The 13,805-nt window shown below is 35.3% G+C and overlaps 1 protein-coding gene across 1 annotated transcript; it reads right to left on the minus strand.

Annotated features, from left to right (window-relative positions):
• Nucleotides 1-4,341: 4,341 nt before the first annotated feature.
• LOC143626935 (zinc finger protein 1-like) lies at nucleotides 4,342-5,561 on the minus strand. Its single transcript, XM_077096864.1, has one exon. It carries the CDS (start codon nucleotides 5,293-5,295, stop codon nucleotides 4,528-4,530), a length of 768 nt encoding a protein of 255 aa, XP_076952979.1. The 5' UTR covers nucleotides 5,296-5,561; the 3' UTR covers nucleotides 4,342-4,527.
• Nucleotides 5,562-13,805: the final 8,244 nt, after the last annotated feature.

The raw sequence follows: 13,805 nt of genomic DNA on the forward strand, positions 1-13,805 counted from the left end.
ACGGAAAGTGGATCGGGTCCAAACAAGAAGGAAAGTAACGAACTTGATGTTAATAATGAAAGAAATGAACCCTTAAATATGAACGGCTCGTTTAAAAGAAACCCTAAGATCTAGTTTGAGCAATTAAGGTTTTAAGGTTCAAACTTTATGAATTTCCGGGTCCCGTTTTATCCGAAAATATCCATGGGAACGTTTACGGAATGAATAATAGTTTAAGTAAAGGTTTTCATGATTTAAAGAAAATAAAATAGATATAATAATAATAATAATAATAATAATATATGTGTGGACTTAAAAGTCCAAACCGTGGCCACTGTATCTCGAGAATATGCAGCCTGTTCAATTTCATTTTATACATTCGCATACAATAGGCTAGCTCGTTTACAACCAGACCCGTTTACACATGGGAGTCAATCACTTTGATAACTCGATTACTCACAGAACTCGATTACTGTAGTAACTCGAATACATCTCAGATTCGCTACAATCTCAATTCGATTACAATACATACAATTAATCTCGCATACAAATCTATGAAATTCGATTACAGTACTTGAATGAATATAAACAGACTTCGATTACACACAATTCGATTACAATCCGAATTCGATTACTCTATGTTCGATTACATTAGTGGTCGCATACATATGACTCGATTACAATTGTAATCGATTCATAAATGAAATCGATTACAAATGTGTACATCGATTACAATCAATAAACTCGATTACCCACTTAATTCGATTACAACATAGACCCGATTAGAAGAAGCATCGATCACAGTGAGGACTCGATTACAATAGATTTCGCTTACAAACAGGAATCGATTACAATCAAGGTTCGATTACATTCATTGTAACTCGCACAGCAGCTCGATTACACTATGTACGGACTCATACATCGATTACAGTAGTTAATCGATTACAACCTGTAATCGAGCACCTTAACCTCGATTACAACAGAGACCCGATTAGAATGAGCATTGATTACATCTACCAGGTCGTTTGCTAGCAGAAACCCGATTACACCTTGGATCTGTACCTTGACTCGTTACATACATGACTCGCATACAATACAGATACAGTGGACTGCTCATATACGCATACATGCTGAGAGTATTGGGCTTGAAAGAGTGGGCCAGAAGGGGTACTAGATGGGTTGGACAGGTTGGGCCTTTTATTCTAACTATTAGTACACGGCCCAAACTTTAGCCAAGCCCGACTACAACCCGAGTGTCCTATATATACGCACATACGTCTAAATGCGAACAAACTTATAAACACATGCCGGGAAAACGATAAAGAAAAGACGGACATAGAAATTAAAAATATTAAATAATTAAAAGACTAATACCATAAAAGTTAATAAATAAAATAATCTAAGTAAATGTAATCTAGACGAAGCATTAGATTACACTAGACTTAGCCATTTTGGCAAACGATCATATAGGACGAGTTTTAATGCGTGTGATTTATAAACAGTTAGCAGAGCTCAAATAAAGAAAGGATTAACGATTAACGGAGAAAGAAGCAGGATCCAGGTGAGTTTCTAGCCTCATTTCCTTGTTATGTTTTCGGGGCTGTGTGCATACTCGATGTGACAGTTAATACACTTACCTTAAAGGGTAACTGTATGCCATGTATGATATATGTGATAGATACGATTGATTTCTTGTCGGTACGTGAACGATCTTCGGATATTGCACGTATTTCCAAGGGAAGAGGTTAGTTCCTTACATGGATATTAAATAATAGCTTATATACAGTGTTCCTTATATGAATAATAGATAGAGTTTCTTTTATGGATAATGTATAATGTTCCTTCTATGGATAGTATAGTGTTCCTTCTATGGATAGTATATTGTTCCTTCTATGGATAGTATCATTTTCCTTCTATGGATAGTATAGTGTTCCTTCTATGGACAGTATCGTGTTCTTTTTATGGAGAGTATAGTGTTCCTTCTATGGAAAGTATATAGGGTGTTCCTTCTATGGATAATATATATAGAGTGTTCCTTCTATGGATAATATATGTGTAGAGTGTTCCCTCTATGGAGAATATATATCATGGGCAATAGTAATAGATATTTTAATAGATATTATGTGACGTTACTCTTATGGATATTTATACAAAGATAAAGTATTAATACATGTCTTCGGATACGTTAAGAAATATATGAGAATAAATTGTATGTTGCCTGATTAACTAGAACTCACTCAGCGTACCTGACTTTTAGTATGCACGCAAGTGAGTAGAATGAAGCAGCTCGTTTGAGGGGGACACGTGCATTGAATAGAGACTGGCATCGGAAGACTCAAGACGTTTATCGGTTTATGTTTAATGTTTTGTTTATTTTAAAAGACAAAGATGTTTGTTTAAGACAAATTAAGTAATGTTTCATGAAAGTTTTATGTTACGCGAATGTTTTTAAGTAACTCTGATTTCTAAGAACTTTTTTTATGAGTAAATCCAACGTCCAAATGTGAGGTACCGGAAACGGGGCCTTACAACCATCTTCATCGTCACGCCTTTTTCACAGGTCAGTTGATAAAAGTGACCAATTGAAATTGAAATTGTTGAACTAATTGATCAATTAAACTTTGAAATTGATCCAATTAATCATCAATTTGAACTTTCAGTTAATCAATTTTGAGTTTTGAGTAAACCCAGTTGCAGACGTTCCATATTTTGTTCATATGATCGAATCAATGATCAAATTAACGGTCGATTGACGATTGTTTGATGATTATGAGATTATATGAAGTGATTTCAAAGTTCAATTTCATGTTTACAGGTGTTTAATTTTTTTTTGTTAGTTTTAGAAGTTCTGAACACCCAGAACTTCTTAGAACTTCTAAACTTTATCAGTTTTGAACACCCAGAACTTCTTAGAACTTCTAAACTTTACCAGTTTGAACACCCAAAACTTCTTAGAACTTCTAAACTTTATCAGAACTTCAATACTTTTTTAAACACCCTGAACTTCTTAAAATGTATTAGAATGCTTAAAGATTTTCGTTTTTTTAAAACCCAAAACTTCTTTGAATGTATTAGAACGTTTAAAGATGTTCTTTTTTGGTCAGAACGTTTAAAGGTCTTCAGTTTTGTTTCGAAACGTTTAAACATAATATTTTGAACCCTAATCAGAGCTCGATTGAGTGCGTTATTTCTGCAATTCCATAATTGATTGATGAATCTAAATGCTTCTACACATCAATTTGATTGTTTAATCATCATTTTGGTGTTTATTTTGGTCAGAACGTTTAAACTTTGAGCAGAACGTGTAAACATAAACCCTAATCATAGCTCAATTAAGTGTGTTAATCTGTATTTTCATAATCGATTGATGATTCTAAAGCCTCTTACACATCAATTCGATTGATTAAATCATCAATTTTTGATCAATCTGAAAATTTTTAATGTTCAGTGACGTTCTTTTCAATTTTGGGTTTTGACTTGAGATTTCATACTGTAAGTTGTGATTAGAGTTTAGATATTGGATGAGATAGATTAAGGAGTTCTGAATTTGGATCGGAATCGATTTTAAATTGATGAATTTGATCGCGAACTACTGTTTGGGTTATTTACCAAACTGTCACCGCGTGAAATTGAAATCGATGACCAGCAGTGTCGCGTACGTAATGTATGATAAGTCATTATTGTACAATAACTCACCCCTATATATATAATATTTTTTTAATATTACCAATGAATTAAAGAGAGAACATTTGTCGGTAATGTCTCAAACAACGCGTTGGTAAATGCCAGTCTTGTTAACGGCCTTTGATAATCTTTCCGTAAGGCATCTCCATTCTGACGCCATAATAGTATTCAGTAATCCTCGTTAAAGCCATTCGTGGTGATCACTTTTCTAATCCGCCAATAAACTAATTATCCACGTCATATTTACTTTCGGGGTATCACCAATGAATTACAGACGGGAGCCACCGTCACTAGTGGCCTTCCAAATATTCATTCGTTAAAAAAACCCTTCTATTCTATACTGAATAATATCAGATGATAATCTTTTCTACAATGCCAAAATCAAAATTAGGGTTTCATTTAGAACTTAAATAAAACAACTTTTTTAGTTCAATCAATAACTATTGATACTATATCAATGCCACAATATATAGTAAAAAGAACTACACAATATGTAAAGTAAAAAAAACAAATGGACCAGTATAAGATAAAAGTTGAATTTTAAAAACTTAAAACTAGACTTGTGGGGAATAATATATGAAAACATCAAACTAGTTTGGTTGATTGTTTGGACTATGCTTCTTTCTTATCAGTTACCATCATATGGTGGGTTGGAAATAGGAAAACCAACAAAATACATAAAAGAACAATATCTGCAACAATCTTTCCAAGATCTAAAATATACACACTATTTTCAATTTCAAAAAAATTAAACAAAAAGTAAAGGAAAAGAAACATAAGTATCATGGATCCTCAACCAGAAACATTTAAGAAGCCAAAAAATATAAATGTAACTGAATGCATAGTCAAGCGTGATCAAATTGACTAAAGCTTGAGGGACAAATCAAGTTTCTGGGACTCATCTTGATTGATCTTCAACTCCGGCCACCATAAACCACCGCCGCCGTGGGACGGAGGGGCTGCGGCCAGGTTTGAGGGATAGGTTGATACTTTAAGCTTTCCTATAGCTGGTTGTTGATCCACATGGGGTCTTGATGACCATCCTTTTGGTCCATAAAAGCTTTTGAAGTTGAAACCAGCTGATGAAGAACTTGAAAACATAGAATTAGCAGGTTTGTGGATCATTGAGTGTACCTGAATTCCAAGTGATCTGTTGCTGTTGTAGTTATAGCCATGGAGAGGAAGTGAAGAAAGGGTAGAACCGTAATTTTGATGGTTTTGTTGTTGATGCATATATGTGTGGCCAAAAGCTGCAGCTGCTGAGATCATAGGGTTGGAAAGAAACCCTAATCTTTGGCTTCTTTTTGCAAGATTTCTTTCTCTTTTGTGGGCATTTTGGTGACCCCCTAATGCTTGTGAGCTATAGAATTTTCTTTGACAATAGTTGCAAGAGAAAACCCTAGGTTCAGTTGAATCTGATGCTTGTTGTTGAGTTGTACTTTCTGATGCAACACCCATGTTTAAACTGTCTATAAGATTAAGTTCTTGATTCAACTTTGATTCTTCACCACCATCTAAAGTTTGGATCTTTGTTTCGTCTCCGTCTTCATTTTCGTTATCTGCGTCGCAAGAGCCAATCTTTTTCGGTTTCGGGAGTTCGGCATGATCTTGGTGTTCATATGATATTTCCATCACCACAAGCAGTGCTTTAGGGCCTCTCTCTTGGTTTGAAGGGGCATGTGAGATTGACAATAGTTTTGAGGAAAGTGAGTGCTTTGTGCTTTAAGTGGAAAAATACTATGTGAAAGTGATTTCCTAGATAAAGACTAAAGAGACATGATTTGAGTTAAAGTACAGTATAATTTTAGGTAAAGCTTTTCATCTGACTCACAAATAGTTAGAATATTGCACTTATACTCTATGCTTTTAAAGTTGTACCCTAACATAGATTTAATCACTTTTGAAATGAAGCATCAACATAATTATAGCCTTCTAGGAAAAAAAAAAAGGTTTCACCTGAGGCACATATAGCCCTAATCTAGCTTTGTCATAATATACTAAAGCTATTTCATAATCAATTATATTTTATGTTTTTAAACTTAAGTATTTGATGGTTTTACAGAGACAAAGTGTTACGAGCATTAACCAACTGTTATATCATTATTTTGGGGGTTAAATACCAGCTCACTCACATTTTTATCGAAAGATAACAAGACTAAAAATATAATTAATTTTTGGTTAAACTAATGCTTTCATTAAAGAGCAGTTACTTACTTAATCCCCATTTGCATGTGTGGCAGTGACGTGACGGCACTTTCAATAAAAAAACCCTCCTTCCACAACACTCGGTCCAACAGAAACACTTCCGTTATCATCTATTTGGGATCATGATTTCTCTTTATGCATGTTGCCATGTTGGTTTTAAGCAAACTTATGTTCTCAAGCAGGTTTAAGTTGAGTGAAAAAGTTTGGACAGCGTCCACGTGAACTCAGTTTGAGGCCTGCTATTGTGGTGCTCTAAAAGAATTGTTTTTATTGTATCCATACAAATAAAATTTAATGTCTTTTCTATTTAAAAAATAATATAAATTAATTGCACCAATAAAGATGAATGCACAAAACCCTATTCCGTTTAACATATTATTTAACGTATATATGTTATGACTGACACGTGCGTTGTAACATGAGAAATGGAAATTAAATATGTTTACGTCCTTTTTATTAGATATATAAAATAAATGTATAACAAAGAAGTTATTAATATTATATAGCTAACAAATAATAATCGAGATCTTTGATATCTTCGCATCCTTACTTGGCATGCTTCTTTTGATTTAAGTCACGTTCGTCGTCAGAAGTTAACAGACAAACGTAAATTATTTAGTTTATAAAACATAAAATATATATGTATTGAAATACATCATGTAAGAATACCTACAATATTCTCGACAGTCTCAACAACATTGATCGTATAAGCATGTTTTTATGTTCAGGCTTTGCTCCTCTTTTGATCAAAACTAGATTAACAAAATGTATTCTCCCTCCTATTCCCTCGACCGCTCACAACCACACACACCATATTTTTAAACAAGAATATTGAGCCTCCTTATTTCCACCACATAATCTCTCACTACGAAGAATGTCCAAGATTGTTACGAATGCTCTTAATAGCACCTCCATCGCTCTAAGGGGTAGACGTGGTGTTAGTTAACATGCAATGAGTTCGTCCTGAATTCTAGATGGGGAGTGGGGCAAAGAAACACAACCAATATTTTTATAACATATATTATTTTTATAAAAGATATTTGAAAAAGGATGTAAATGGTGTTTTAAAGGATAAGTAGAAATATAATGTAAATGGTGTTTTAAAGGATAAGTAGAAATATAATGTAATAGTGGCGTAATTTATAAAGTTTGAGAGAAAACATTTTTTTAATAGTAAAATATTTTTTTACATATTGTATCTATAAGAACCTAGCTTATAAATTTCATATATTCAGATAGAACACCGTATCACTAAACCAACACGTTAAGGTGAAAGAAATAGATTGAAGACCACTATGTAAATTAGGTATGATTTCTTTTATTAATCTAGTTAAAATAATTAAAGTTAGATAAAATGGTGACAAGACCTGTCTCTTAGTCATTTGTCATTGGACAAATAACAAAACAGCAGGTGGGAACTTTGAAGACATCCAATCACAAGTTAACTGGCATCTAAGGAAGAGCATCTTTCTTAAAAAGGAACACGCCACTACTTTTGGAGAATGCTGAGGGGTGTGGGGGGCTTTAATGAGGGCTTTAGTGGGGGCTCCAACCAATAATATTATGACGTGTGGCAGAGAGAGAAACTGGATAAGGGGGTTGTTGGAGCCCCTGTTGGAGCCCTGGCCCCTGGTGTGGAGGGGCTCCAGCGAAATTTTTTTTTTATTTTTTTATAAATATATTCAAACAACGTATTATTAAAAAAACTCATAAATTATTAAAAAAACACACATTAATAAAAAAAACACATTAATATCTAAAATTCAAATTACAAAAAAAACATACTAAAAATTAAACAAACAATAATACTTAATAATAACATTAATCTAATACAAGATCATCGGGTCGCCTCGCCCACAAATGTTCAACCAACTCATGTCGAAGATTCCCGTGTATCTCACGGCTCTTGATATTTGCTATGTTATGAAGTCTTTGTTGATCACTGATTGTGGACGGTTGTGGCGGAATGTCACCTTGGTAGTTTTGGCAGATAGCTTTGCCCTCGTCTTCTAACGTCATGTTGTGTAGGATCAGACACGTGTAGACGACATCCATTATCCTCTCCCGAGTCCAATAACGTATCGGGTTCGCCAGCACATAATATTGTTTTTTCAGAACTCCAAAAGCTCTTTCAATATCTTTTCTAGCAGACTCTTGCTTCTTCGTAAAATACTTCCGTTTATCGGCGATTGGATCTGTAAAAGCTTGAACTAACAAAGCCCATTCGTTGTAAATACCATCGACCAGATAGTACCCGTACTTGAAGAGTTCTCCATTTGCAACAAAAGATTGAGGTGGTTCAACCCCGTCGATAAGGTCGTTGATCAAATATGACTGATCGATAACATTAAGGTCGTTATTTGACCCAGCAACACCAAAAAAAAGCATGCCAAAACCAAAGATCCTGTGACACAGCCGCCTCAAGTATAAGGGTCGGCCCTTCATGATCACCACGGTGGAACTGACCTCGCCAGGCCGTTGGACACATAGCCCATCCAACATGCGTACAATCGATGCTACCTAGCATCCCAGGAAAACCATGTATTTCTGCGTACACCTCATATATGCGTTGGATGTCATACATTGTAGGTTTACGCAGATATCTCCGAGAGTAAATCGATATGACTCCTACGTATATAAAATAATCTATAAACATATAATATATATTAAAAAATGTAATAAATATTTAATAAAAACTAAAATTAATGTTTTTTACCTTGGCAGAAAAAATGAAGGGATTCACGTGCAACCCTTTTCGACATCTGTAAATACTCATCCAAAGCGTCCGACGAGATGCCGTACGCTAATTGACGGATAGCAGCCGTGCATTTTTGAAGAGAGGTAAAACCGGGGAGACCCCTAGTATCCTCCCTTTGTTGAAAAAAGGGATACCGTGCCTCTAAATCACTTGCTATACGCATGAACAATTGTCTGCTCATTCGGAAACAAGTTCGAAAATCCGACTCCTCGTATACCGGTTGAGGGCTAAAATAATGCCTAATCAAAGTATCGTTAGCACCCGATCGATCACGATCACGAGGTGGTGCTCTAACTCTCGAGACTCGAGGTTGATGGGCTTGATTTTGTAAGAGATCCACCACGGTTGCGGTCAAAACTCCCCCTACATGAAGAAGCAAATCATCCTCTTCGGAGGAGTTGGAATCAGACGAGTACCACGACATTTTTTTTGTGTTAGTTTTGAGAGGATTTTAGGAGGAAAGGTGTATAATTGTGAAATGAAGTATATTTTATAAAGGTATATATTTATAGTTTAAGAAAATATTTTTTTTTAATATTTAAGAGCCTAACGCCTCTTTTTCTAAACCCAATGCAAGTTTCTCTCTCTCTTCAGCTGCTAACCGGCTCACGCCTGCATTGTTTTTCACGCTAGCGCCCCGTTAGCGCCCCCGCTAGCGCCCCGGTGGTGTGGTGTTAGAGCCTGGGGGCGCGAGCGGAGGGGCTCTAGCGCCCCCGTTGAAGCCCCACACCCCTCAGCCTATAGAGTTAAAATCAGCATGGACAATTAGAATTCGTCTTAAAAAGGCTCCCTTAGGTATTAGGGAAATTCCAAATGCTGTTAAAATAGCATAAATCACGATTAAAAAAAGGAAAACTGAGTTTTGAGTTATGAAAGGAAAAAAATAATAAAATATATTTAAAAATTGATCAAAAAATTAAGCTTTACGTGGCTTGAGTTAATTGGCTCTTAGCAAAATTGTGGGGGTATAAAGATAAATTTAAAGGAAACTGTTATACAATAGAGATCAAATTCTAAAGATGGGGGGATTGGTTAACATAGAGGGGTATTTAGAGAAGATTAGTGAATAGATTTAAAGCAACAGAAATCTTGATCTCAAACAAAAGGCTGGGTTAAAATGGGACATACATCATGGCAACGAGAACGTAACCTTTTTTCAAGAAGCTGTGAACAGTAATATTAAAGTTCAATAATTGGCTGCCTTTCGGTTAATGCGAAATGGGAGGTCGAGCCCTGTCTAATTAAAGAAGAAAGAAAAGAGATTTAAATTCTTTGCTAACAAATATAATACATCCATTTATGGTTTTCTTTGTGAATTTTAATATCTTGGCTGAGCTAGAAAAAGAAAAAAGCTTGTAGACTCTAACAAGAAACAAAAATATATAAGCTAATTTTTAAACGACATTAACGTTATAACAATAAAAATAGCAAAAATATAGTAATAAAATCAAATACAATTATAGCTAACTGCTAATCAATAATTCGTAAACTCTCCTAACATTCTTGACAACAAATTGTTCGATCACCTCTTCGTTGTTTATATTATCCAAATATCCAATCGTTCGACCGAATAACGGAACAACCGTAAAATAAAATTATCAAATAGTTAAAACTTAAAATCATACCCTGGTGAGTCACTGAGTTGGTATGGCGGTGGCTGGTGTTCTGTTTGGTGGCGCCAACAATGGTTGACTGCTGGAGTGGTGGTGGCTGGTGGCAGGGAACTAAAGAATGAGGGTTGTAACTTGGAAGGGGACCAAGAACGGCGAAGCGTCGCCAAAGGCCTGATGCTAATCAGCGTTTTCTTTTCTTTTTTAATTGATTATTAATTTTTTTATTATTGTTTTTGTCATTCTAATAACCTAAATTTTAATCAATGGATTTTGAACAAAATTTTGTTTGGGCCCACAAAGTTTAAGATTGATCAAAATCTAATTATAATACATACGATATTTTTTTGAAATACATATAAAAAATATATAAAAAATAGTTTTAAAACATATCTAAAAAAACTTAAACAAAAAGAAGTATATTCGGAAAGTCATAAAACATATCTAAAAAAAATAAAATTTGTTACTTCGATCGAAATCCATAAAAACAAATGTGGCACTGGTTCCAAAAAAACCAGTATAGACATTGTTCGGCCAGTATAGGTTAAGCTCGATTTGTTGCTGGCGGCAATCAATATATTTTACGAGTTAAAAATAATACAGTATTCCAAACAGAACTCGTTGGGGGTTGTGGTGCCCGTACTCGGCATTGTTTACGATAAAAAAATGTTTATTTTCAACGTTTTCATCAAATAAGCGTGGGATATGTTAGTCACAGTGCTAGTACGTTATTGGCAATTGATATCACGTACGATAAAAAAAAGTATCATATTTAGATGACAAATAGATAAAAAAAAAACAATTCTTGCTTTACAAATATATATTCACGTTTAAGTTGCATGAAATCTCAGGCCTAAATATATACGCGTTCTGATTAGTACGACAATTTGAGTGAGAAGGTGTAATGACAATAATACCCTTAACTTTTTTCAATTGCCCGTCAATTTGGTTAACATTTAACGAAAGTTAATGTTAGTACCTAATATTGTTACAAAATTAAAACCCTAGTACCCATGCATGTGATTTTTAAACTTTAGTACCCAATCTTTCTAGTGTTAATAAACGATAATTAACGAACAATGAAGAATGATCTGACTTTTATTATAACCAGGAAAATATGACTCAAAAAAACTTGATTACAATAACTTTCATAATACATAACACTAACTTGATTGATATATTTATAGTGCTAACCCAACTTGGCCAACACGTTATCTTAATTAAACCCTAAAGCCCCTTAACCCATACAACTTAATGAGATACTTAGGCCGAGGCCCGACTTGGTTAATTAATTACCAACATTCACCCCACTAATTTCCGAATCGGATTTCGTGAGGTCTTAAACTCTAAGTAACTCGCGCATCTCCGTGAACTTGATTCTTGCGAGTGCTTTAGTGAAGATATCGGCCCGTTACTCTTTCCCACTAATGTGCTCAACATTAACCTCGTCGTTGTAGCAATCTCGAATAAAATGAAAACGGGATTTTATATGCTTTGTTCGATTGAGAAAAACCAGACTTTTCAGAAGGGAAATTGCGGACGTGTTAACAATCTTCAATACAACTTTCTGCAATTCTTCTCCTGACAAGTCGCTCAACAACTCTCGGAGCCACGCGACTTGACACGCGACTGTCAAAGCGGCCATGTACTCAGCTTCACACGACGAGCATTCAACTGTTGCTTGCTTTTGTGATTACCATGTAATTGGAGATTTCCCATAATAGAACATGTGCCTGATGGTGCTTCTAGTCTACCATCATCCTCATCAACGTTTTGACTACTATCACTATACCGGACAAGTCGTCTTGGCCCGTTCTTCCAATACTTGATCCCATAACTTGTCATTTTCTTCAAATATCTCAAAAGGTGTCGTATTGGAATACAATGAGGTTCACACGGACTCTGCATGTATCAACTAACAATACCCACATAGTACGCCATATCAGGACGAGTGTGTAATAAATACCTTATGCAACCCACCATTTTTCGATACTCGGTTGCATCGAGTTCGACTTCGTTCTCAGATTTCAATATTTCACACAATGATCCATTGGGACTTGAGCCATATTACAATTTTGCATGTCGATCCCCTTCAAAATTCGTTTGGCATATCCTTCTTGTGAAATTACTATCCCGTCCCCTCTTTGGAATACTACGATTTCGATCAAGTAGGTTAACTTCCCGAAATCTGACATTTCAAACTTGGTCGGCATAAACTTCTCGAACTCGGAAGTAATACTCGAGCTTGTGCCTATCACAAATAAGTCATCAACATACACAATAAAAAAATGTTTCCCGCCCGACTTTTGGTAAATCGAATGTTCCTTGGAACATTTTTTAAACTTCATGTCTCTTAAGATGTTACAAAGCTTTGTCTTCCAAGCTCGAGGAGCTTGCCTCAACCCATACTAGGCCTTTGATAACTTGTAAATTTTTGCCTCCTCAACCTTCTTTTTGTATCCTTCGGGTTGTGATACGAACACAACTTTTTTCAATTCACCACGTAGAAAAGCCGTTTTCACATAAATATGGTGGATTTCCCACTCGTAGTTGCGGCTAATGCGATTAGTAACCGAACAGTCTTGATTCGGGCAACCGGAGCGAAAACATCATCAAAATTGATCATGGGTTGTTGAACGTAACCCTTTGAAACCGTCCGAGCTTTATAGTTGTTTATCGTTCCATCCGCATTTCGATTATTTTGAATAACCATTTTAACATGATATATTTAGCACCATTTGAAATTTGAACCAACTTCCACGTCCCGTTTATATTTATTGAATCGATCCCGGCACTCATGGAACGAACCCATTCTTAGTTCGACTTAGCTGATGATCGGGTATTTTCTGTATGTCTTAGCATATTAACTCTTATGTTTTACTTAACATATTGTGTGAACTTTGATACTTCAAGCATGTTTCTGTGTTTTAGGTTATTGGATGCTAAGGATGCATATTGATGCTAAATACGAGCTTGGATTGATGATTTAGAAGAGCGAAATTGATCGGAACGCGCTCCAATGCTGAAAAAAAAGATGCCAAAATTTTCTTGTCAAGGGGATCATTCGCGTTATGCAAAGGGTGGAGGCAAAGAATCTTCCCGCTACACAAAGAAGCCAGGAATTGACCCTGACTATTTTGTCCTTCATGCTACGTGAAGGACTTATGCTGAAGATTTTCGCGCTACGCAAAAAGGTTTAATGACGGGAAAATTAACCTAAATATTATAAAAACACTTTTCAGCCTCCATTCGAGATATATCATGTTCCAACAGCCATAGAAGACCTTTAAGGTGATTTCGCGTCATCTCGGAGCTTTCGGTTCGTTTAATCGGTCCATGCTTTCATCCTTTCATCAGATAAGAGAGTTAATCGTTATGCAGATGTCAGGCTATAAACCTTGGTGATCACTTTAGGCTAGAGTTTTGTGTAAAATTGATTATGATCAGATTCTATGTGCTTCTTGATTCAAAGTTTGACTAATTATATTATTTATCTTGCTTTGCTTTCGTGTTGATTGTTTAAACAGTTTGTGATATGATTATCATTCTATGCATCAGTTATTCGGTTG

Source organism: Bidens hawaiensis, unplaced genomic scaffold (genome assembly GCF_021521415.1).
Source record: "Bidens hawaiensis isolate Kalapana, Puna unplaced genomic scaffold, B.hawaiensis_p1.1 tig00004551_1, whole genome shotgun sequence".
Lineage (NCBI taxonomy): Eukaryota > Viridiplantae > Streptophyta > Magnoliopsida > Asterales > Asteraceae > Bidens > Bidens hawaiensis.

Coding starts and splice junctions, on each gene's coding strand:
- LOC143626935 (XM_077096864.1), bottom strand. CDS start 5,295: ATGGAAATATCATATGAACACCAAGATCATGCCGAACTCCCGAAACCG.